We start from the raw sequence: 21,853 nt of genomic DNA, 5'->3' as shown, positions 1-21,853 counted from the left end.
GTACCGCGTGACTCAAGGTACATGCTAACCTATTGACCTTTCAGGCTTTGTCAGTGCTTAAAACTTTCCAAGACCATAGAAGTGTCACATATATGCGATAACATTAATATAGACCTGCAGGTTTATAGTGATAGTATAACAGTTACCACCTCCAACCCCTGTTTCGGCAAATCTGGCAACCTCCCATTGGACTGCTCCTCACAAGGAACGGAAATGGACTTTTACATCTATTTCACAATAAATGTATTCGCTTATGAAGTGAAGCATGTGATTTCATCGTAAGTTATTATAATGCTGTCATTACACCATGAATCGCTCCCACATTTACTCAGTTAATTAATTACAACATAATGTGAACAAAAACTTTTTCTACAGCCTTTCCCCCCCAGTGGTGCACAGTAGTGCTGGTTTTACTTTGACAGTGCCTGCGTTTGTTTCCGGGTAAAGAGGACAGGAACAAGGTACAGATGTCATGTAATTTTAACAAACATTCCCCTGTTTCTCTCCTGTGTAACGTGTGTCTTTTCTCATTACTACAACAGTATAGCGGCAACAAGTTGTTTTAGACGTTTCTCGGTGAGTAAGGGAACTCGTTATTGAGTTTAAACGCCTGATTTTGAGGTACAGACGTCACTAGCTCGGTCGTTAGTATTTTGGCTAGCCGGTTAGCATGTGGAGGGTTATGCACGTATTTAGCACCATATCTACTTACAGACTGACCTACGGAAAGACGACAGCTCACGTCAGCTGTAGCCTTCGCTCTCGTAAAGCAGTCTGTAATAGTTTCACAGTCGCCTCGTTGCTTTCTGTGCTATATCTCTGTCTTTGAATTTGAATGTCAGCTAACCGGCGTGTGAACGAAAGGTTCGCACTAACTGATAGTTTATTGGTTGACAGCTGCTGATAAGGAGTTCCAGTTTCTACACAATCCCTGCTGTAATCTCTTAGCCGTTCAGAAACGGGGACACGGGAAACTCCAACTCCTACTTGTCGTGCTCCTCTCTCGTCCTAGACTGCCTGACCTGCCAGACGGTGATTGACATGGCAGCTAATGGAGCAAGCTGTGAGCAGCCTCAGAAACGCGCAGGAGCTAAAGACAAACTGAATGGGAAATCCGCAGGTAAACTCTATCAGTTGTATCTGTTGTGTAACCTTTGACACAGAACTGCACCTATCACCTTATGGCATTCACGCTTTATAAACACTCACACTGATTCACTATGGGTTATTTTCACTTTCCATAGGTGCAAACAAGTACATTACAGAGTACATGTATTATGCATTTAGCATTACCAATTCAAGAAGTGGCAATAAGTGTTGTGTCTGTAAGTATTACAGAGTGTCAAAGTGATTTTCTTTCGTTTTATTCTCCAGACTTGTCATTAAGAGAGAGGAGACAGAAGGATAAGGAAGAGCGCCTGTCTCTGGTGCTATGGAGGAGACCTGTTACCACTTTGCATTACTTTCTCCTGGAGACGCTCCTTAAGCTAAAGGAGTGGACGTTTAAGTAAGACATTAAAGGTTTTTCCTGGATTCTTTTCTTAAAATGAAGCTGTCTCCTGGTTGGACATACCCTGTGATTTAAGCTGCTGTATCAAAAAAAAGTACTTATGCCCCAGAAGGTGGATTTGTGCATTTTATTGAGACCAGAGACACTTAAATTTAAGGGGGGAAAGAATGGAAGGGGATATGATTGTGTTTTCTTGCTTCCCGATTCAGGCTTTGGCAGCGGAGAGGCATAGTTTTCCTGTGTTTGGTGTTATGCTCTCTCTTTTCCATCGCATACTCAACTGAGGGAGAACACCAGCAAGTAAGCCTCGACTTGTTTTGCTTTCTTAGAGACGTTAAGAATCAGCTAATCAGTTATTTTGTCATCGGCAAGTTTAAAGGTTAACGATGAGTCACTTTTTATCCTGCTCGAGACTTTTCCAAGAATAAACTTTGCATTGTGAGATAATGCAGTGTGCACTGTTGTCAGGTAACCCTTGATCATGTAGTCATCTGTCTGAATGTTCTGTTTACAAATTCATCTGTGCAACGGTCTGTCACGGTTCAGTTAAAACACTACAGTCCTTCAGGGCTTCCTAGAACCAACTGAGAATGGCGTAATCATTTACCTAGAACAGCAGGTCAAACATAGGAAATGAGCAGGGGGAAAAAATAACCCAAGAATAAAGCAAATTTAAATATGTCAAAATCACAAATATTAATGTAAAATAAGGTAATGGGATCGAAAAACATATTGTTTTCATTGTAACTGTGCAGCAATAACTGTTAAGACAGAATTTCCCTGTAAACGGAGTGTAATGAATATTGGTCTAATGCTTTTTTAAATAAATAAACCAATGTAGTTATTAAACGCCTAAAAAAGATTAACTTTTTGTATCATTTATTGTAGAGGTGAGCAATGTGACACTTTTTAATTGTGGACAATCTGATTTGGGCACTTCATACAAAATACAAGGTATATGTTTTGCAAGAGCCAAATGAAGATTCTCTTTCTTATGTTTGCCTCATTTATGATTGTGGAGCCTTTCTCTTTGGCACATTTAAGTAAACCTTACCATCTTACTGGGAGTTTATGCATCAGTCGGACATTTATGGCATACGCACAATGTAACCTCAAACCACTCTGCAACTACTCTGAAAATCAGGCCTTAGACAGTAGCCACCCACTCTGTCCATCAGTCATTCCACATCAGCATCAGGAGAAGCGGCGATATGACTGATGGTGACTGACTTTTGTTTTCACTCTTTATAAACTTCACTCGATTATTTTTAAAGCTGACGTATAAATCATCAGTTATGGTCCAAATTTTCAGAATTCAATGGAAGCGAAAACAGGAAGTTGTGATTCAGGCCTTTTACACTTAAGTAACAGTGACTTCCTGTGTGTCCAGACAACACATGCAGACCTTATGTGATAACAGATATTCAGCTAATCCTGAAGGGAAGATTTTCACTCAACTTTTTAGATTTTACCTTGAAAGATCATCATCTGATCTTTTAGACGCTGGTGACTACCCTGCCCTTCCCCTTGTCTGATTTATGTATATAGTTAATTTTCTTCAATTTTTTTTCCTTTGCAGTATGTTCAGTATCTGGAAAAGAAGTTCCTATGGTGTGCCTACTGGGTAGGCCTTGGGATCCTGTCTTCAGTGGGCCTTGGAACTGGTCTGCACACCTTCCTTCTCTACCTGGTAAGATAGCATCAGCCGTATGGAAATGCAGACGCAAAATACCTTTACTGAAGTAAAGGTAGATAACAGAGGCAATAACAATGACATGGTTTATATTTAGACTGAACAGGTTTTATATGCATAGACAACAGACCGTTTTAGGCGTGAAACAGTACTCACTGATATGAAACAAAGCGTGGCTACGCACCATTAAGAACAAAGTGTAGTCATAGTAGGAATTTTGAGAGCAGGGATAGTTGTGAGTAACTTGCAAACTGGCAAAAGCTTAAAAACATATATTGAAAAATATAAATTTAACATTTGCAAAAGGAGCAGGGAATACCTGTAAGCGAGAGTCATTCAGCTTTACCTGTCTGTACAGATCCTACTCCCTGTCGTTATTTTACAGTTCAGAATAAAGCTGCTTCTCCTTTGTCACACTATGGCAGGTAGCGCTACGTGTTTGATTTGAGTTTTACACCAGATGCCCTTCTTCATGCTGGAATTGAACCAGTGACCTAAGTGAATGTGTAAACCACCAAACTGTGGGAAAAGATGTAACCATATTCCAAATTTGAAGAAATGTAATTTAATTCCACTTGTGTTAATCATTTCTGGTCTAGATTGAGTTAGCTGAGTTTTACTGAATATTGGCCTGACTAAAGGCTACAAAATGTAAAGAGAAATTGATTACCGACATTATCTGGTTGGTTATGCTCAGCATGGGTCAGAATATAATTTACCTTAACAGTTAGCGATTTTCTTACAAAAATGCTACATTTGCAGAATTCTGCAAAATCGCTGTCCGTTTGTTCCTGTACTCACCAGAGGATGGCGTCATAGTCCACACCGAGCCATGAGCCCTGTGTTTCTTCTAACGTCACACGTTTGTCACACGTCTGTCGAAGGCTTTGTGTGAGTGAAGTGTAATTTTCCCCTGACAGGCAGTCACAGAGTGACTGTCACACTGAGTCACCATGAACATGCGTCATTGGTCTTTGGTTGTGGCTAAAAGGAGAATTTAGCAAAATGAAAGAGAGGAAGAAATTCTCCACCAAAGTCCGCTTCAGGCTGATGATGTGGCTTCTGTGCTGCAGAACATGTGCCGATGTGGTTCAGCTGAGTCAGCCATTTCCATTATAATGAAATAATGGGAAAAGATGTAACTGTGACCTTCCCCTTTTTCTTCTTCTTCTTTTTTTTTTAAAGAAATGGTGTACACTCCCTCCATTAATTCTTTACAGCTGTCTAGTGCTCTGCTTCTTTACATACTGTGTGCAACAATAATGACGTAGCAGCAGTGGCTCGTGCCATATACTCTGTGTGGGGTTGTGTATTGTGCTTTTCTTTTGCAGTGAGAATATTAAACAGCTCTGGTTTTCATAATAACTTGTCCTTATGTACCAAAAGTCAAGTCATGAAACATTGTGTCTAGACCAAAAAAAAGGAATTCAGATTACTCCACCGCAGAGGAGTTTGACTTGTTCCTCAAGAGATTGACTTCTTTTTTCTTTAATCACATTACAGTAGGGATTTGTTTTGTTTGGATAATTGTTCACCCTTATTTCCTTCAACATCTTGCATTCATTTTCATAAACTGTTGGGCACTAAATTATTTACCTGCATGGCACTGGCAGCAGCACAGGACCTCATGTCTGCTTGTATATAAGATAAGATAAGATAAGATAAGATAACCTTTATTAGTCCCACACGTGGGAAATTTGTTTTGTCACAGCAGGAAGTGGACAGTGCAAAAGTTATGAGGCAAAAATTAGAATACAATAAGAATAAATACAGTACACAACTGTACAGAATAGAATAAAATAAAATACTATATACAGTAGAATAAAATAAAATAAATATACAATAAGATAAAAATAGAATACAAATACAAATACTATATACAACTGAGTAAAAATACAACGATGACAGAAAGGATTATTGCACTTAGTATTATTGCATATGTATGGATGTGTGTGCTTGATCAGTTAAAGTCTTTATTATGGAGTCTGACAGCAGTGGGGAGGAAAGACCTGCGAAATCTCTCCGTCCCACACCGTGGGTGCCGCAGTCTCCCACTGAAGGAGCTGCTCAGTGCTGTCACAGTCTGCTGCATGGGGTGGGAGATGTTGTCCATCAGGGATGACAGCTTAGCCGCCGTTCTCCTGTCACTCACCACCTCCACTGGGTCCAGAGGGCATCCTAGAACAGAGCTGGCCCTTTGGACACTTTTATAAAGAAGGCATACTTCAGGTTTTATTTCCTTCTTCCTGGTCGCCAGAGATGCTATGTAATACCTGGATATCTGTTGATTACATATGCAGTCACATGTGTCACCTGTGTGACCCACAGTGATCCAAGCAAACTGATATTAGGGTCTGGCACCCAGCAATTTAATTTTCTTGTCTTTAAGTATAGCATAGGTTGCTTACGGTCTTTGCTGGTAGCTTTCCATCCTCTCATTTGGAGCTACTCTCCATCCTCCAGAGGTTTCATACCTACAGCCTATCTCTACCAAGAAGTTTGCTGATCCTTCAGCCGAAGAGGTTCTGTAGGCTCTCCTGCTTATTTTATAGTTTATGATTGTGTCTATTTGTGGAGGTATTTGCCTACAGAGAACCTACAGAGAGGGGCTTTCATCCAATTCAACCTCCAAAATCCCAACTGTGTGTTGCTCAACGTGGATGATGCTTTACATTAGTCGAGTATGATTGACAGCGGCGTTAACTAGAAATGGGAGAAGCATGAACTCCTCATCAATCCATACTCACTCATTAGGGGGCCTTATCCCTTTATGTTTGGGAACTGTTTGCACTTAAGCTCTTCTATAACACTGGCCTTATAGTTTGCCATAGGTTATTAGATTAAGGGCTTTTTCTCCTTAACTTGCTGTCCAGCAGACTCTCTGCTGCTGTTGTCACCACTCCTTCAGAACCACGACTCCAAACAGCTGATGAGAGAAGTCACTTGTCTGATTTGCCTTCTTTTGCAAGCCGACATGACAAAGATGCAGTGTCTTTACAACCAGGTGCACTTTCCCTCTGCAGGCCAAAGCCACGTGCATTTTTTCCATCTGTGGATGGTGGGTTGATATATGCACCTTAACTTGGGAGCAGGTGGTCTTAGTCATAGTTTTTTTTTATTTTGACAAAAATAAAATTTAGTTTTAGTTATAATTTAGGCATCTAAATTCTTTATTTTTTGAAGTTTTAGGCAACTAAATATCATAAGATTATCATAGAACAAATCTGAAGTTGATTTGGTTTACTAATTTGTAGGGTGTGAGAAGTTTGTTAACAAAGCATCTTCTTTTCTTTGATATCAAATGTGAAATATGTCCAGATATCTTCTTTTCTCTTCCGTTGACGTTTCATGTTTTGCCGCGTTTTCATATGAAACGGAGGACATGGGAGGGCCCCACCACATCCTGTTATTCGGTGGTAGATCAAATTGTGCCCGCTAACCTTGCTGCACAAGGAGATTTCTTTTGATTGGATAACCTCCAAACTCGACCTGCCTCGCTAAACAAATTAATCAATTGTGATTGCATCTCTTTTCTCCAGAACATTTTCATCTGGTTTTTATTTGTCGATGACAGTGTCGGTATATTTCATCACAGTTTTTTGTCCTCATGCATTTGTTTTTATGTAGTATTGTCTTGTTTTTATCAGGAAAAAACAGTTAAAGAAAAATATCAGTAAACAAAATGAACACTGTCTCGGACAGAACTCTTCTCTCGTCCATATGTCCCAGTTAGGGCTCACGGTAAACTTTGTGTTATTTGATACCATGTCAGCAGATTGTCATCGGTGTCGGATTGTTTTCAAGGAATTGCCCACATTTGTACTGAGGCAAATGCCCTCATTTTGTTTCCTCCAGAGGGTGGATTACATTCTCAGCCTTTTTCTTGTTTTCAAAGAAGTTCAAGGCTCAAATTCAGTGTTTTCCTTTGGTTGCTGGGGAAACTTACAGCGGCAACTGCAGTCATCCCACTACACCTCATTTCATCAACACCTTGGACTTCGATTCCGAAGAGGTACCAAAGCAGGTCAGTGGCAGTCTGGGCTTTCCACTGTTGTAGTATTCTTTTGGGATCACCTTCCCTCCAGGTCAAGAGGTGATGTTTACAGATGCCTTCCTCTTAGTTAGCAAAGGCAGTATGGAAGCACAGGACAGTGTGTAGGAGCAGAGGCTGCTTCACATCGGTGTGCTGGAGCTATGGGTTGTATACTTGGCCCTCAGGCATTTCCGTGCTCAGTCCAATAACACGTTGACCATGTATTGTATCAACTATCTAAGCACCAGATCCAGCCTGTCTTGCATGGAAGCTCAAGGGCTCCTGATATGAGCCTCACCTCGTGAGTTTTTCTTGAAAAGATGAGACTTTTGGAGACAACTTTGCCAAAACCTCTGCCGTTTCTTTGCTCCCGGTTTTGACTGATTCAACACGTTTACCAGTGCTGCTGTGGAGGTTTTACCTGAATGGTGACGCCTGTTGTTTAGGAGAATACTGCACTGATGCCATCAGCACTAGTATAAATGGGGACTTCCCTGTTTATGTCTGATACGACTAAAGCGGCAAGCATAATGGGGCATAATGTAAAATGTCTCTTCTACCCATGACATTTTACATTACCTTGAAAGATGTTCCACTGACTGACATCTGTACCACAGCTGCTTGGACTTCCTGTTGTACCTTCGCCCACTTCTGTAAAGTTAATGTTGCCATTCACATTGTGGGTACAACAGTTTCTTCTGGTCCTTCACTCCGCAACTGCACTGTGGTGAATGCAAATTCATCATGACCTTGTTTTATTGAAGTCATACCAATGAAGTTGATAAGTAATCGAATACCATCTCTTGCGGTCAGGAATAATGGAAGCAAAACAAGAGCTGGGAATCTAAGATTCTGTGAATTCTCTATCACCACCAGAGCACACCGGTGATTAATGAAATTTGCTGCGTACCAGATCCCTTTATTGGGTTACACGTGTAATTTTTATTTCTGTACCTGTTCATAATATACTAAACACATCATCAGACTGGGTATTGGTCTTTTTCTCTGCATAGGTATGAAACTGCTGCATATGGATTGTTTATGAACTCTGTTCTAGTACTCTGTTCTGCAGAGCATGACACAGTGTATTGTGAAAGCATGATACAAATATGCAAGATAAAGTTAATTGCAACAGAATTGCCCCATAGCTGTGGGGCAATCCTAATGAGTAACCCATCAAACGCTGGTATGAATCTCCTGCAATCTGTCAGCAGTGTCTCACGTTCCAGCCCAGGCATCTATTTAGCTTATTTCACTTCATATATTGAATCATTCTCTCTTATTGGAGCTTTCGTCCTCTGCCATCTTTGTAATATCTTATATCAAGTCTGTTTGTTCAGGTTGTTTGGTTGGAAAGGATTCTTGTGCATTGACACATGGAATTATTGTTGACTGTCACGCTCCCCTTGTTGCTTTCATTGTTTGTCCTGATTGGCTTCATTGAGAGTGCCTAATTCTCCAAATTCCTCTGATATTTTGTAATTTTTCACAGAAATGGTGAAGCATTCTTTACATTGTTGTCACTTGACGTGAGCCCACTGCTCATATGGAGATTATTTCCTGTCTCTTAGTTTGCTAAAGTTTAGCTCATGCTCTGAGTGCTTGTACCTTTTGAATCTGTCCACTCTGTTCAGTTTGATTTGTCTGGCATCATGGCATGAAACCGTTTCACTCCAGTGAGCGCTGCAGTAGACTTAAAATTGGCCAGTCAGCAAGCACCGAGTGTGGGACTGACACAGTTGTAAAGCTCTTAAGAAGTGTGGGTGATCGAGGGAATACCCCTGCACCACAAAATAGGTTTAAGTAGCTGCGATGTTAGACCCGAGATGGAAACGGAGTGTGCCGTGTTGATAGATCTAATTTCAGTCATTCACATTGCAGTAACTTCTGTCACACGTCTCTGTTCAACGTTAATACCAACCATAGACGGAAAATGTGTAATATTGTTTTTGAAGAAAAACCACATTTCCCACCAGAAGAATTACACGGAATTTACTTCAAGCCTGAAGCATTAACACATGGCCACATAGAGAGCATGAGGTCACTGTGATCCACCGGGTGAGGGGAGTAACTCACCAGTATGAGCTTACTCTTCATCATGATGTTTTTGGATGTGTTGCCAAGCAAACACTGGGTTCTAGTCTTTATGTTGTGCTTAAATGACTCATCCTCATGATGCCTGTACTTATACATGTCTGAATTGAGAATTTAAATTTTAGGAGACCAATAATTTAAATGAAAAAGGTTTTCATTTACGTCGATGCACTGCTTTGTCAGTTCACCCCTTTGGCAATCTTCTCAGGAATTTTTCATGATTAACTGAGATTGTTTCCCAATTTTTGGGTGAATTCATTCCACTTTCAACCAGAATCTCACATAATTGAACCCAAACACAGGGATATTTGAATGTTTGGCTTTCCCCTTAAGTTATTGTGGTTGCTCATCATCCCTCAGGATTAAACATGACCACACCCGCTACCATCAGGTCAACATTTCACTGTAGGACTTTTTGCTTTTTAATGAAATTTGTTGAACTCGTTTACTAGGCCAGAGTTAAAAGTAACCTATGGCCCTTCCTGCTGCATCATATTCCTAACCACCTTTTACACACTGAATACCACTAGTGGTTTAAACAGAAAATAATGTCATGTATGTTTGTTCCATGCACAGAGGGTCTCTGTGCATGGAACAGAGACCTTCATCACTGCAGACCAGTGATGAAGCAAAGAACTGTTTGATAGATCCTGAATGACTTCTGTTGATGCGAATGAACAAAGAGAGCAGTGCCGGTGCTGCTACAGCTCCTATCAAACAAGCGTGTCTGAATGTTAAGAGCTTAGGTGTGTTTTCCTCCTTGGTAACAGTGTCTTGTTGTCTCACAAAGGGCTAATGTTAAATGAAGTCCTGCTTGGATGAAAAGGGAGTGTCTTGTGTAAACTAAAGAAGCCTCCTGTGTGCTCATACTCTGAGTGGGTGGAGAGTTACCATGATGAAGCATTTGCAGTCAGCACAGACTAATTGTGCGCTGTCCATCTACTGTCACTGTTGCCTGTTTCACCTCAAAGAAGCATAATGAAGTAGCTATGTTGTGGTTGCAGGTTGCCCAACTGTTACTGAGGCCAGGTGGCTCAACCTAACCGCCTCGACAGTGATAAGTGATGACATAGCTACCTGCCAGAGTGGCGGCATGACTCAGCTGCTGGTGCTTTGTGTTTGTTGCTTACAATGTAGCACTCGCAAGCTGTGTTTAACAATACAACAGCAGCTTAAATTACTGCAAACATTACTGCAAACTGCAGGCCACAAAAAGATCACAATCAACACCTTTTGGAAGGACTTTGAACAACAACGACAACTTTAGTTGAAGAGAGATATATTGCACGACTGCAATATGAAATATCTGCTCCTGTTTGAAAGGCTGAAGTTGACACAGACTAATAATTAAAATATAAAGAAAATCAATCTTTAGCCCTTAACTTTGCTGTTCGAGAGTCTTTTGAGTAGCCTTTTGCTCACACTATGACCTTACGTTCATGTTCTTTTGAGCATTTTTCATCATAAAGACAGTTGATGACCTCCCCTGTCCTTTTTAATGAGTTATGAGTCAGTGAAGATCTCTATCATGGATTTTTCCAAGGGTTGCCACATGGACAGAGACCACCCTCACTAACGTCTGATACACACTCAGTCATTTTGTTCTGTAAGCATGGCTGCAATATGACAGAAACCACTCAGTTCAGAAAGGAGCTTCAAGGGTTTCAAAGATGTAAAGGGTTGATGTAACTTGGCTTATTTTCCATCTGTCTCGCTCCTCTCAGGGCCCTCATATAGCTTCAGTAACCCTGGCAGCATACGAGTGTGGGTCCACAGACTTCCCAGAGCCTCCCTACCCAGACCAGATTGTTTGTCCCGAAGATGGAGGAGTGGAGGACACAATCTCCCTCTTCTCAATCATGTCAAAGGTCCGACTGGAGGCCTGTATGTGGGTGAGTGTTAGCTTGAATAAAGATACACTAGAGTTATCCACCCTGACGCACACCAAAGATGCTTTTTCAGGGCTGTGTTGGTCTCGTTTGTGCATAAATCCAAAGTATATCTAATCTTTCACCAAGTAGTTTGATGCATAACTGAGTTATCGCAAACATAAAATGTTCTGTTTATGTTTAGGGTGCCGGCACCGCCATCGGAGAGCTGCCTCCTTATTTCATGGCCAGAGCGGCTCGTCAGTCGGGAGCTGATCCAGACGATGAGGACTACGAGGAATTTGAGGAGATGTTGGAGCAGGCCGAGGGTGCTCAGGTCAGAAGCACTTGTTTTCGTAAAGTGTTAGGTCCTAGGATGTGCACTGGTGTGAACATCAAGAATATTTAAAGATTAAAGAAGGATTATGCTCAGATATGCATTTCGATAAATGTGATTTCGAGAAACCTAAAAAGGCGACATTTAAGTTATATCACTTTATTATTTAATTGAGTATGGCTTCCATTTTTGTTTTTGTTTTTTTAATGCTTCTTTCCCGCTCACAAAAATTAGCCAGCGCTCCCTTATCACCCCTATTCTTGCTTCATTTCACGGGCTTCCAGTAAAATTCAGAATCCATTTAAAAATTGACAGGTCAAGCCCTACATGGCCGGGCTCTGGCATCTGAGACCTTACAACAGCAGCTGGCCTCTCAGATCATCTGATCGGGCTCGCTTAGCTGTTCCATGTTCCTTTTTTTAAAACCAGAGGCGATCACGCTTTTAAGGTTGCAGCTCTTAAGGCCGGCTAAATCTGCGGTTTGTTTTAAATGACTGCCGTTTTGTAGGTTAGCTTTTTCTTAATCTTTCTCCCATTATTTTTGGCTTTTGTTCACTTCTAATGTGTTTATGGAAGTGTGCATGTTGGCATGAAGGTCTGCGTGCTGGAACATGTATTCTTATTTTTAATGTGCGGTTTTATTCAAACTGTGAAGCACTTTGTAACAGTGTGTTTTAAAAAGCACTGTACAAATAAAGTTATAATTCTTTCCAAATAAGTTATATTTGGTTTGAACAGGGGCCCAAAGTCATCCAGCCTGCCTTGTACTGCAAGAGCAAAGCAGTTACACTCAATATTGGACTATCTATCTATACATCTGTTCGGATTTATTTTAATGTAGCTGCTTACACGGTGCCCACAGACTCAATACGATATGATCTTATTTAATATGGTTTAATTTCATAATGTGCAACTGACCACAAAGCCACTGTCCAGTGATTGGTCTCAAAGTGGCACGTGACTTCAGTGAAGCCCCGCCCTTCTTGCACTTCCAGTAAATCTGTGTGTTCGTGGGTGAGTCACCCTGAGCACAGCTCCCTCTTTAATCATCCCTCGGGCTTTGCTCTCTCGCTGCCTCCCTCCGTCTCTCTTTTCACCGGCCTCTAATTTGAATGACAGGCAGCGCTGTCAGGAACTGAGTTCACATGACTGGAGACTGCTGAGATCAGAGGCTGCGTAAGCAGAACAGAAATTAGAGAAATGGTGTCCATTGTCTCCATCACCTAGTCCCACTTCAGTGGCTCTCAGCTGACAAGGTCATCTTCACAGGGTGTTGTTTTGTTCAGGACATATACACTTAGGTGTGTGTCAGGGGCATTCTGAGAAGCACTGCAAAGACCCATTAACATAAAACAGTAATTGGAATGGATACCAAAGAAGAAGAAAAAAGACTGAGTGTGACAAAAATGGAAACGCATGTCCCTAAATGTGGTAAAACCTGCCTTTGTGTGCAGTGTTGTAGTATTGCAGTGAGCAAATTGAATCTGAGCAGACATGTTCGAGCTGCATCCAGGCAAGTGGTGAAAGGTTGGTTGAAGATGAGAAGAATTTGCTTGTTTACAGATCTGTGCATACCGCAGGAGGCAGTGCTTTAGAGTTGCTCATCCAATATCAGGAGAAGAACCATATATGATGAATTGATTTACATAAAAATGACCAAAACCCTGAGGAAGACTTGGAGTCAATACACGTTATGCCTGAATTAGCAGGAAATCTACATCGTTATTTATTTATATAAGGCTTGTGTTCACCCTACTGATGAGCACCTGTTTAAGCCTTTAGAGAAACATGGTGCTTCCTTTTTTCTGATGTTCTGAACACAAAAGTTTTTACCAAAAGTCTTATTATATCACCAGTACCGTATTTTTGACCATAAGGTGCACCGGATTATAAGGCGCATTAAACTTTACTCAACTCATTCTTCTTGCTTCCTCCACTTCTGTACCATTAATTCATTAATGTTGAATTCTCACGCAGCTGCTCTATTCCCATGTTGCTGCAGTATATTAATGACTAACCTCGTATTGTGGATGGATTATCTCAGTTGTTCTCCTGACTGAAGTTTGGTCCGTTTACAGCATCCTGCCATGCGATTGCATTTGTCCCTAACCATCGGGAACCCTCACGTTAACTTTTATCGAGTGGGAAAAAGTTGGCGTTCATCCTCCAGCTTTACTGTGTTTATATTATGCTAACATAGCTGTGTCGCTAGCGATCACGTAGCACATCATTATATACTAACTAGTCCAATTTCAGTAACCCTACAAAAGTCACTGCTGTTAGGTTTCTGTCTTCATTTATGTTGGAAGTGATAGCAGAGCTGTACGTTTTAATTTTTTCAGAAATCTCTCAGTCAGAACATGCTATATCATGTTTAGGTGGAAACTAGCGAGCTAACTTCCTGCTAACTTCTAACTCAATTAAATTTAATAAATCCTGTTTTCATGGATGCCTGCATGTTAAACTTAATTGTTACACCTGGTAAAGCAGCAACACTGATCATTTTATTAAAGATGAAAGAATTTAGACAGTTTTTAACTCTCAGTGATGTCGTAGTGACTTTGGGACCTGAAGCGGATGGAGTTTTGGACCCAGATTACTCCGTGAGGCTCCTGACTACGGTAGCCCTAATGCTCCAACAATCCATCAAGCAGTGCGGCTTCATAGCTTACCAAAATCATACTAAAACATTTTATGACAGATTTTTGAGCGCCGTGTACCAAGTAAAACCGGTTTGAGGTCAGTAAGCACAACCAGAATTCATACATAATGCATGCACTGTCGATTTTTTTCAGAAAAGTTACGAGTTTAAGTGTGAAAAATACGGTAATTGTTTCGGTGGGTGCATTATAAGCCTTATAAAGGGTAACAGCATTGAAGACTCAGGATGCAGTTTTTATGAACGGTTGCACTGAAACGAACATGAAAAAAGGACTTAGTTTTTATCAACCTCGGTACTTTGGTGCTTTCTTAGTTATAGAAGATTAAAAACTAAACTTAAATTTGACTTTTTGTTGAAAATAAACACACATGGTGCCAGTTTTTTTTTTTTTTTTTTTTTTTTTTTTTTACACTGGCTTCCTGTGCCTTTGATGTTTTTCCTCTATCTCAGATCTTCACAATATAGCCACAGATGTTTCAGCCAAATTCACCAAACCTCAGAGAAAGTCTTAAATTGCTCTAAAATAGCAGGTATCAGTACTCTATTGCTCCTTGTAATAACACTGGAGACGGCGGCACTGTTAAAACATTTGGTTTGATTTAAAAAAAAAAAAAAAGTACACACATTTGCAAAAAGTACAGAGTGGTTATTTTAAGAAAACAAGAGTGGTTGTGTGTTCAGAGATGTGTATGTGTACATGTGAAATCTTTGATGCAGGGAAGTGTAACAAGAATTAAAAACCCGGCAGCTTAAAATAACAATCCCTGCCTGGCAGCCATTGATGCACTTACAATCACTTTATTCACTTGTTGTTGTTGTTGTTGTTTTGCAGGATTTTGTTACAAGAGCAAAACTGGGAGTGCAGCACATGGTGCAGAAAGTGGGATTCTTTGGCATCTTGGCTTGTGCCTCAGTGAGTAGGAAGTTTTCAGGCCTTTTTAAAATTATTTTATTATCTTTTTTTAACTTTTAAACTGAGTTTGTTACGAACAAATTAATGTTCGTGCCCAGACGACGAATCACTACGATCTAATGTGCCCATTTTCAGATTCCTAATCCTCTCTTCGACCTGGCTGGAATAACCTGCGGCCATTTCCTGGTTCCTTTCTGGACCTTCTTTGGAGCAACTCTGATTGGGAAAGCCATCATCAAGATGCACATACAGGTCAGCAGCACAGTGGAAGCATTGATCAGAGGTGGTTTAAACCTTGCAGAGAGACGGTTTACCTCAAACAGCAGCATGTTTTTTCCTTTTTTTAACATAAGCCCCACAGGCCCACGTACTTGCAGCATCTTGCCTTCAAATATGATTCATCTTTTGTTTCATGTCGTCGCGCTTCTCTGTCCGCAGTGTAATAATGCATCTCAGAAATCCTCTCATAGGAAAAAAACGGTTATCCACTGCTGAGTGATACCCTTTGAACAATCCCCACAAGCCTAAAACGTGTGGGAAAGATCAAGCCTCAGTGTTTAAATCATGAGGTGGCGACTATGAGAAAGTCCTAATTGGACACTTCTGGTTAACTGTTTCTGATGGCGCTCTTTTTTTTTTTTTTTTTTTCCCCTTCGGGGATTCCTTATTCTGGTTTGAGCTTTCAGATGCATGCCACGCCACATAAACTTACTCCAGATGAAAGGAGGGAAGCTTTTAAGAAGCATTTAACAAGAGTTTGGATTTTTAAAAATGCACTAGATCAAAAAAAAAAAAAAAAACACAACTTAATTACGGAGGGTATTGTTGAGTCTACCATACTAGTGACTAATGTAAGCTCAGACTGCAAGGGGCTGTCTGCGTCTGAGGCACACTGTTGAGTGTTTCAACAAACTAAAGCCTATCAATCTCTTGGTGGTACCAGCCAATGATCTCACTATGAGACCTTTCAGACAAAGAGGACTTGAGGCAGTGGGGGTAATGAAGGATGTAGAGTGGATGTGAGGGAAGAGAAGGAAATTGAGCAGACTGTAAGAGGCTACAGGGGGGAGAGTCTTTTGTCCTTTTTTTTTTCCCTCCCCCCCAATTCTGTACCTTGAACCTCATGGACGTTGGATGCCATATCCTGTCTGATTTTGTCCAGGGGGCCATGTGTCATGCCGTTTTAGAGCTGATCAGTTTCAGGACCAGGGGGAGAAGGGAAAAAAAGTGGGTTTTTTGTTGTTTTTTTTGGAACCCCTCCACTTGGGTGCTTTGAAAACCACACAAAACCCCTCACACAGACCAAAATTTAGGTTACCGCCAGGTTTGAGTTTCATAATTAGGGTGTCTGTGAACAATGTCAGATGTGGCCTCAATTTCTCAGAGTTGTGTCACTAAAATTAAGAATCTAAACGCATCTTTCTGCCAAAATTTTTTTTTTTTTTTTTTTGTTTATAAAAAAAAAAGGTGCATTTTAAGGAACAAATGTTTTTTGAAAATGCTACACATTTTAGGAGACTTTATGAATAAAGTTGAGAATTTAAAAAAAAATAATTCTGTTTTATCAGCTGTCCTGAATTTCAAAGCAAAGTCATCAATGTTTTTATTTCTTTTTTTTGTTCCTCAGAAACTTTTCGTTATCATCACCTTTAGCAAGCACATAGTGGAGCAAATGGTGTCACTCATCGGGTAAGTTTTTTTTCAATTGTTTTATTATGTCCTGTACTGATGTGCGTGTGTGTGAGAAAGCCTGCTTTAATTAGAAACTTGGTGGAGTCATTGTCTTTCGTTGGTTTTGTGGTTGGCAGCACATTTGTAAACTTTTTCAGATGCGTTATGAACACTGATTGGGGATCCTGTATGAATAAATGCTCTCACTGCGGGGGCGTATCGTATGTGCACGCATTTTCCTTCTTTTCTTTTTGATTCACCCCCACCACCACACACACACACCAAGGTATTTCTTCCCCCCCCCACACGTGCAATCCATCTCTGCTAGAGCATTGGTGGTCAGGCGTGTGAGGTCCCATCCAAACATGCTCATCTGACTCACTGAGTTGAGCTGTGACTGAGAGAAGAGGCAGTTAGAGGTTGTAGAAGAAGCTTTTTTGAAAGTAATAAGACTTTAATAAATGTATGTATGTAGGTAGGTAGGTCATGGCTCTGGATTCATCTGTTTCAGTTTTCTTTGAAGATGCTGAGTTTTAAATTTAATTTCGTTTTGTTTTTTAATAATGTGGAGGGAATTTGTCAGGCACGGGATGTCAGAAGAGACAAACTCAGCACTTTTTTTTTTTTTTTAAGGAAATTGACTCACAGTCATGTAAACGTCTCAAATCTTAAACAAATTCAAAGAAATAAAGAAAAAAAATCCCCCTAATAGTCTGTCTGTGGTGTAGTGGTTAACACTTGCAAATAAAATGCATCCGGTTTGAGATAAGGAGGAAACAGGAATTCAGTCTCATGGGTCACATTCAAAGTGCTGGTCCCTAAAAATGAGGAGAGCTCCGTCAGGAAACGGCATCAAGCATAAAACCTGCACTAAATCAACATGTGGATCCAACTGTGTCGATCCCCTCGGGAAATAGGGGAGCTGCTGAAAGTACCTATGAAAGCCCCCAATGCTTGTTCTATTGAAGTACATTTATATACGTGTGTGTACATATGTATTATAGGGCTGCTATGATTAGTCAACTAGTCACGATTATGTCGACTATCAAAATCATCGACAACTAATTAAAATTTGTTGTTTGAAGCTTTGTAAGATCCTGAAAGATGCAGGAATAAGTTGTAGGATTTAAGAATGTAATAACAGACTGAAATGGAAGATGCCAGCTGCCGTAAAACGCCAAAGAAGAAGAAGCAGTCTCCGGTATCGTAGCTGTGTCCAGATTCAGGGGCCGCATTTGTAGGTCGATTATGTCACAGCGATGCGATGAAGGCTGTCCAAATTACAAGACTCCGACAAGTGCAGCCAACAAATGCGTCCTCCTTTTCCCCAGATTTGAAAGATGGGTCGGGTGTATGCTTCGTGGCCAGACCCATTCAATTAAAAAAAAAGACAAAAACTGAGACATACTGCTGAAATTGCACTTTTTTTTTTTTCTTATATTACGATATCTCAGCGATTAAATGTGTGATTTAACTTCTTCACACTGACAGAGAAGATTTCCCGCTGCTCCAGCCCACCTAAGGTCAAAGTTGGCTGCAGGCGGCCCACACCTTTAGCTAGTTTTAAAATCGGTATCCTCCTTCATAGGAACTTCTTTTTGACTTTACCAAAAACACTATCTGATTTAAAATGAAATTCAAGGTTCTTTCCCACGTTGCTGCTGCTGTACAGATGACTCTCAGTGACTCGCTATGATGTGTGCAGATAGTTTTTCCTTGCTGATACAGGATGTTTCTTTTCCAGTTTGTGTGAATTCATGTGTGCTTACATGTAAAGTCAAAGCGATAACAAGAATGAATCACACAAAACTAGTTAGGTTTAAGTGACATCAGCAATTACCCAGTCCCCATATGTATGTGTGTGTGTGTGTGTGTGTGTGTGTGTGTTATCGCTCATGTTTTTGCTTAGTCTAGTCAGGTCTAGACAACATGTTTATGTCCTGTCCAGGGCCAGAATTGAATTCATGCGGTGGGAAGGCTGTGAGTACAGCCTGCAGTATATTTTTCTTTTCAGGGTAATGATAAGTTTGAGGTCATGTAGCGATTCTTCTTCAAACTGTACTGCTGCTGACCCAGTGGTAAAACTACAGTACCAGTACCTGTCTATGACATGAATTGTTAAAATTGTATTAATAATGACTACCACCCCCACCCCCCCAGTGAGCTAATTCACTACCTAATAAGGGCATTAGCACGCCCTCATTAGATGTCTTTCCATCCAGAAGGCAGCAATGTTGGTAAAGGTGATGACATCATGTCGACTCACTTCCTCAGTGAAGGGGCTGACACAGACTCCTATAGAGAGCTAAAGGGTATAAAAGGAGGGTTGAGGAGTTTCTGCTTCATTCCTCTCTGCTGCCTGCTCCTGCTCACAGTAACAATTAGAGGAGGTGGCAGCTCCAAGATAGGGCCCACATGTAGGATGGGGCCTTCAGCAGTTGTTGCCTGGCCTGAATGCTGTTTGACTGGATCAGCGAGGACCACCTTCTTTCTTTTTCTTTTTTCTCTAAAGTATTGTTCAGGGAAAGGGAAGACTTGAATAGCTTAGTGTGCAGGATCTGAAGTTTTGGTTTCCATGTCTAAGAAGGCTGCTTAAAGGGTAAGTAACTAAATGTTTCACCTCCTTCTCTCTCTCTCTCTCTCTCTCTCTCTCTCTCTCTCTCTCTCTCTCTCTCTCTCTCTCTCTCTCTCTCTCTCTCTCTCTCTCTCTCTCTCTCCTCCCTCCTTTGTTCTTTTTATCTGTTGCTGCTTTGTGGGTATGCCATGTCAGGTCGGTGCCCAAACTAGGGCCATCTCTCCAGAAGCCCTTCAGGCAGTACCTGGAAGCACAAAGGAACAAGCTGCACCATGCTGGAGGAAGTGCACCAGCGGTAAGAAGATTTAGACTTTACCATGCATTATTTTTGGTCTATTAGCTTTATATGTATATTTATTAAAGGGCAGCCACTAAGTGAATGAGATTTTTTTTTATGTTTTTTTTTTTTTTTTGGCAAGGTTTAATATAATCTGTAAAATTAAAAGCTGTAGTATCTACCTAACTACCTTTAAATCAATGCACTAGAGACTCGGAAGCAGTGTTGATGCAAATTCAGATATTGAGATATAGATATATATAGATCTCAATAAGTGTAATTAATTAATAACTGTATAAAATGTGTCAGTGCCCTCTGGTGGACAAACTGTGCATAGCAGTCTCTTAATTATTAGCATATCCTTCAGTTGTAAATGGCTGGTTTTATCAGTCTAGCTGATATTCACTGTTTGCTTGTACGAGGGTAAAAAATAAATAAAGCATATCCACCCTAATTTGGGGTTTTTCAGGATGAGAACTGGCTGTCGTGGGTGTTTGAGAAGGTGGTGCTGGTCATGGTCTGCTACTTTGTCATTTCCATCGTGAACTCCATGGCTCAGAGCTACGCCAAGAGGCTGCAGCAGCTGAGGCACTCGGAGGAGAAAACCAAGTGATGGCGAAATAAAGCGGTACAAACATCCAAGTGACTGTGTTTGTGCTGCCGCTGAGAGCTCCACTTTCGGCCACAGCCACTCACAACTTAACCTCACCCTCATCCATTCTCAAAGAGGCTGAACGATCAAGAAACCAGGCATAATTTGTCGGTGTGTGCGTACGCGCGCTTTTTTTCTTCTTTTTTTTTTGAGGATGTATGTGCCGTTTACTGTCTCCTCGTTCAGGTTTTTGTAGTTCTTCTTCATCTCACTCTTTAGGTGTGTCTAGCGCGATTGGTTCTACTGCTGATCTTAACAAGTTACTTTAAATTAACCCATTCATTGACCTCAGAAGTAAAGCAGCGCTTTGGTGGTTGCTGCTGTGTAAGGGCAGTGCCCATCAGATGCTATGCCTTATGCAAGACGGGAAGGCGTGACCTCCCTTGAATATAGCTCTTGACTTATAGACTTGATTTTTATTTAATTTTGTAACCTTTGTGTATGGATGGATCTTGATTTGTCTGTACAGTGTGCTGCCAAGATAACTGCTGTGGATGGTGTTTCTTTTCAGGGTTTCATTGACTTCATGGTTTTTGTCCTGTAAGACCAATTTTGTCTTTTGTTTCTGGAATTGTCCATTTAAAAATGGCAGGAGGAGGAGGGAGAAAAAAGCAATATCAACGTCAGATGATGTGGTATTGATGTTTTGCACATTGTGTAAATATCTTACTATCTTTTTGACGGTATGTTCAGATGTATTTCTATTCTATGGTCTGTGTGAACATGAGTCAATTTGAACCAAAACCCACAAGAAAAGGCGATATCATTTGTAAAGTGACGATGTACCCTCAGCTAACTAGTACCATTTCTATTCTGTACATTTGACTTGAACCTGGGATCAGATCATACATAAAACATGGAAATCGTGGCACTTCTTCTCCAGACTGAGTCTCTCATTTGTTTGGATTCTCCTGAAATGTTCATCCATGGAGGCTCCCCCCGTGTAATACTGTTAGGTTTAAGACCCAACACAAAAGATTTGATTTGTAATTGTCTCTTTGAAACGATCATCTTTAAGGTAAGTGTCACGTCAGCCCTAACACACTTATTTTGACTGCTTTTAGTACCAGACGCATGACATCCTTCATGGTAGGACCAGAATTTGGTTTTTGATGTTGATTATTTCTCAGCTTGCCTGCCTTCCCGACTCTTAAACATACTCTGTAGATCCTGGCCGACTTCAGCTCATGGTTGAGACTCTCCAACCATGTGGTTTGGCATTCCTTCACACCACTCTTCCACACCATCAGCTAGCTTATCAGACTGGTGTTGGCTGTTGGATGTGCTTGGCAACAGCGGTCTGTAAGCTGGCTGAAGTTGTTGGTCTTCAGCATTTCTGGGTTCGTCTCGAGCACTGCAGCTACACGTTAGTGGGTCTGCGTGCGGACAACGCTGTTATCTAAAGAGACTCTTTGCTTTTATGTCACTCCACTTCTACTGTGTAAAACTCATAAACAATAAAGAGATGAAAAGTGATTCTTTTGCTACTTTTCTTTGTGCGGTGCTGCCTTTCAAAATGATCACCGATTGCATTTCAACTGTAAACGTTTAAGCTGATCTCAGCTTGG

The 21,853-nt window shown here is 40.9% G+C and overlaps 1 protein-coding gene across 3 annotated transcripts; it reads left to right on the top strand.

The window, feature by feature from the left end:
* Positions 1-422: 422 nt before the first annotated feature.
* vmp1 (vacuole membrane protein 1) lies at positions 423-21,757 on the top strand. 3 transcript variants are annotated; one of them, XM_085429386.1, is made up of 12 exons: positions 423-461; positions 1,013-1,120; positions 1,375-1,507; positions 1,720-1,810; positions 3,090-3,200; positions 11,055-11,222; positions 11,404-11,535; positions 15,030-15,110; positions 15,246-15,362; positions 16,738-16,799; positions 19,552-19,651; positions 20,103-21,757. In XM_085429386.1, exons 2-12 carry the CDS (start codon positions 1,042-1,044, stop codon positions 20,244-20,246), a joined length of 1,218 nt encoding a protein of 405 aa, XP_085285512.1. In that variant the 5' UTR covers positions 423-461; positions 1,013-1,041; the 3' UTR covers positions 20,247-21,757. The 3 variants fall into 3 exon arrangements, with proteins under 3 accessions (XP_085285512.1, XP_085285511.1, XP_085285510.1); XM_085429385.1 differs by having other exon boundaries at positions 442-576; XM_085429384.1 differs by lacking the exon at positions 423-461 and adding an exon at positions 483-576 and having other exon boundaries at positions 898-1,120.
* The last annotated feature ends 96 nt before the right edge of the window (positions 21,758-21,853 follow it).

This window comes from Rhamphochromis longiceps, linkage group LG14 (assembly GCF_057381845.1).
Source record: "Rhamphochromis longiceps isolate RC_006_pf linkage group LG14, R_longiceps_female_GT1.1, whole genome shotgun sequence".
Lineage (NCBI taxonomy): Eukaryota > Metazoa > Chordata > Actinopteri > Cichliformes > Cichlidae > Rhamphochromis > Rhamphochromis longiceps.
Note: the sequence above shows the minus strand (reverse complement) of the source record. Positions and strands in the feature narration are given on the sequence as shown.

Coding starts and splice junctions, on each gene's coding strand:
- vmp1 (XM_085429386.1), top strand. CDS start 1,042: ATGGCAGCTAATGGAGCAAGCTGTGAGCAGCCTCAGAAACGCGCAGGA. Junction 1,121..1,374: donor ACTGAATGGGAAATCCGCAG/GTAAACTCTATC, acceptor TTTATTCTCCAG/ACTTGTCATTAAGAGAGAGG. Junction 3,201..11,054: donor ACACCTTCCTTCTCTACCTG/GTAAGATAGCAT, acceptor CGCTCCTCTCAG/GGCCCTCATATAGCTTCAGT.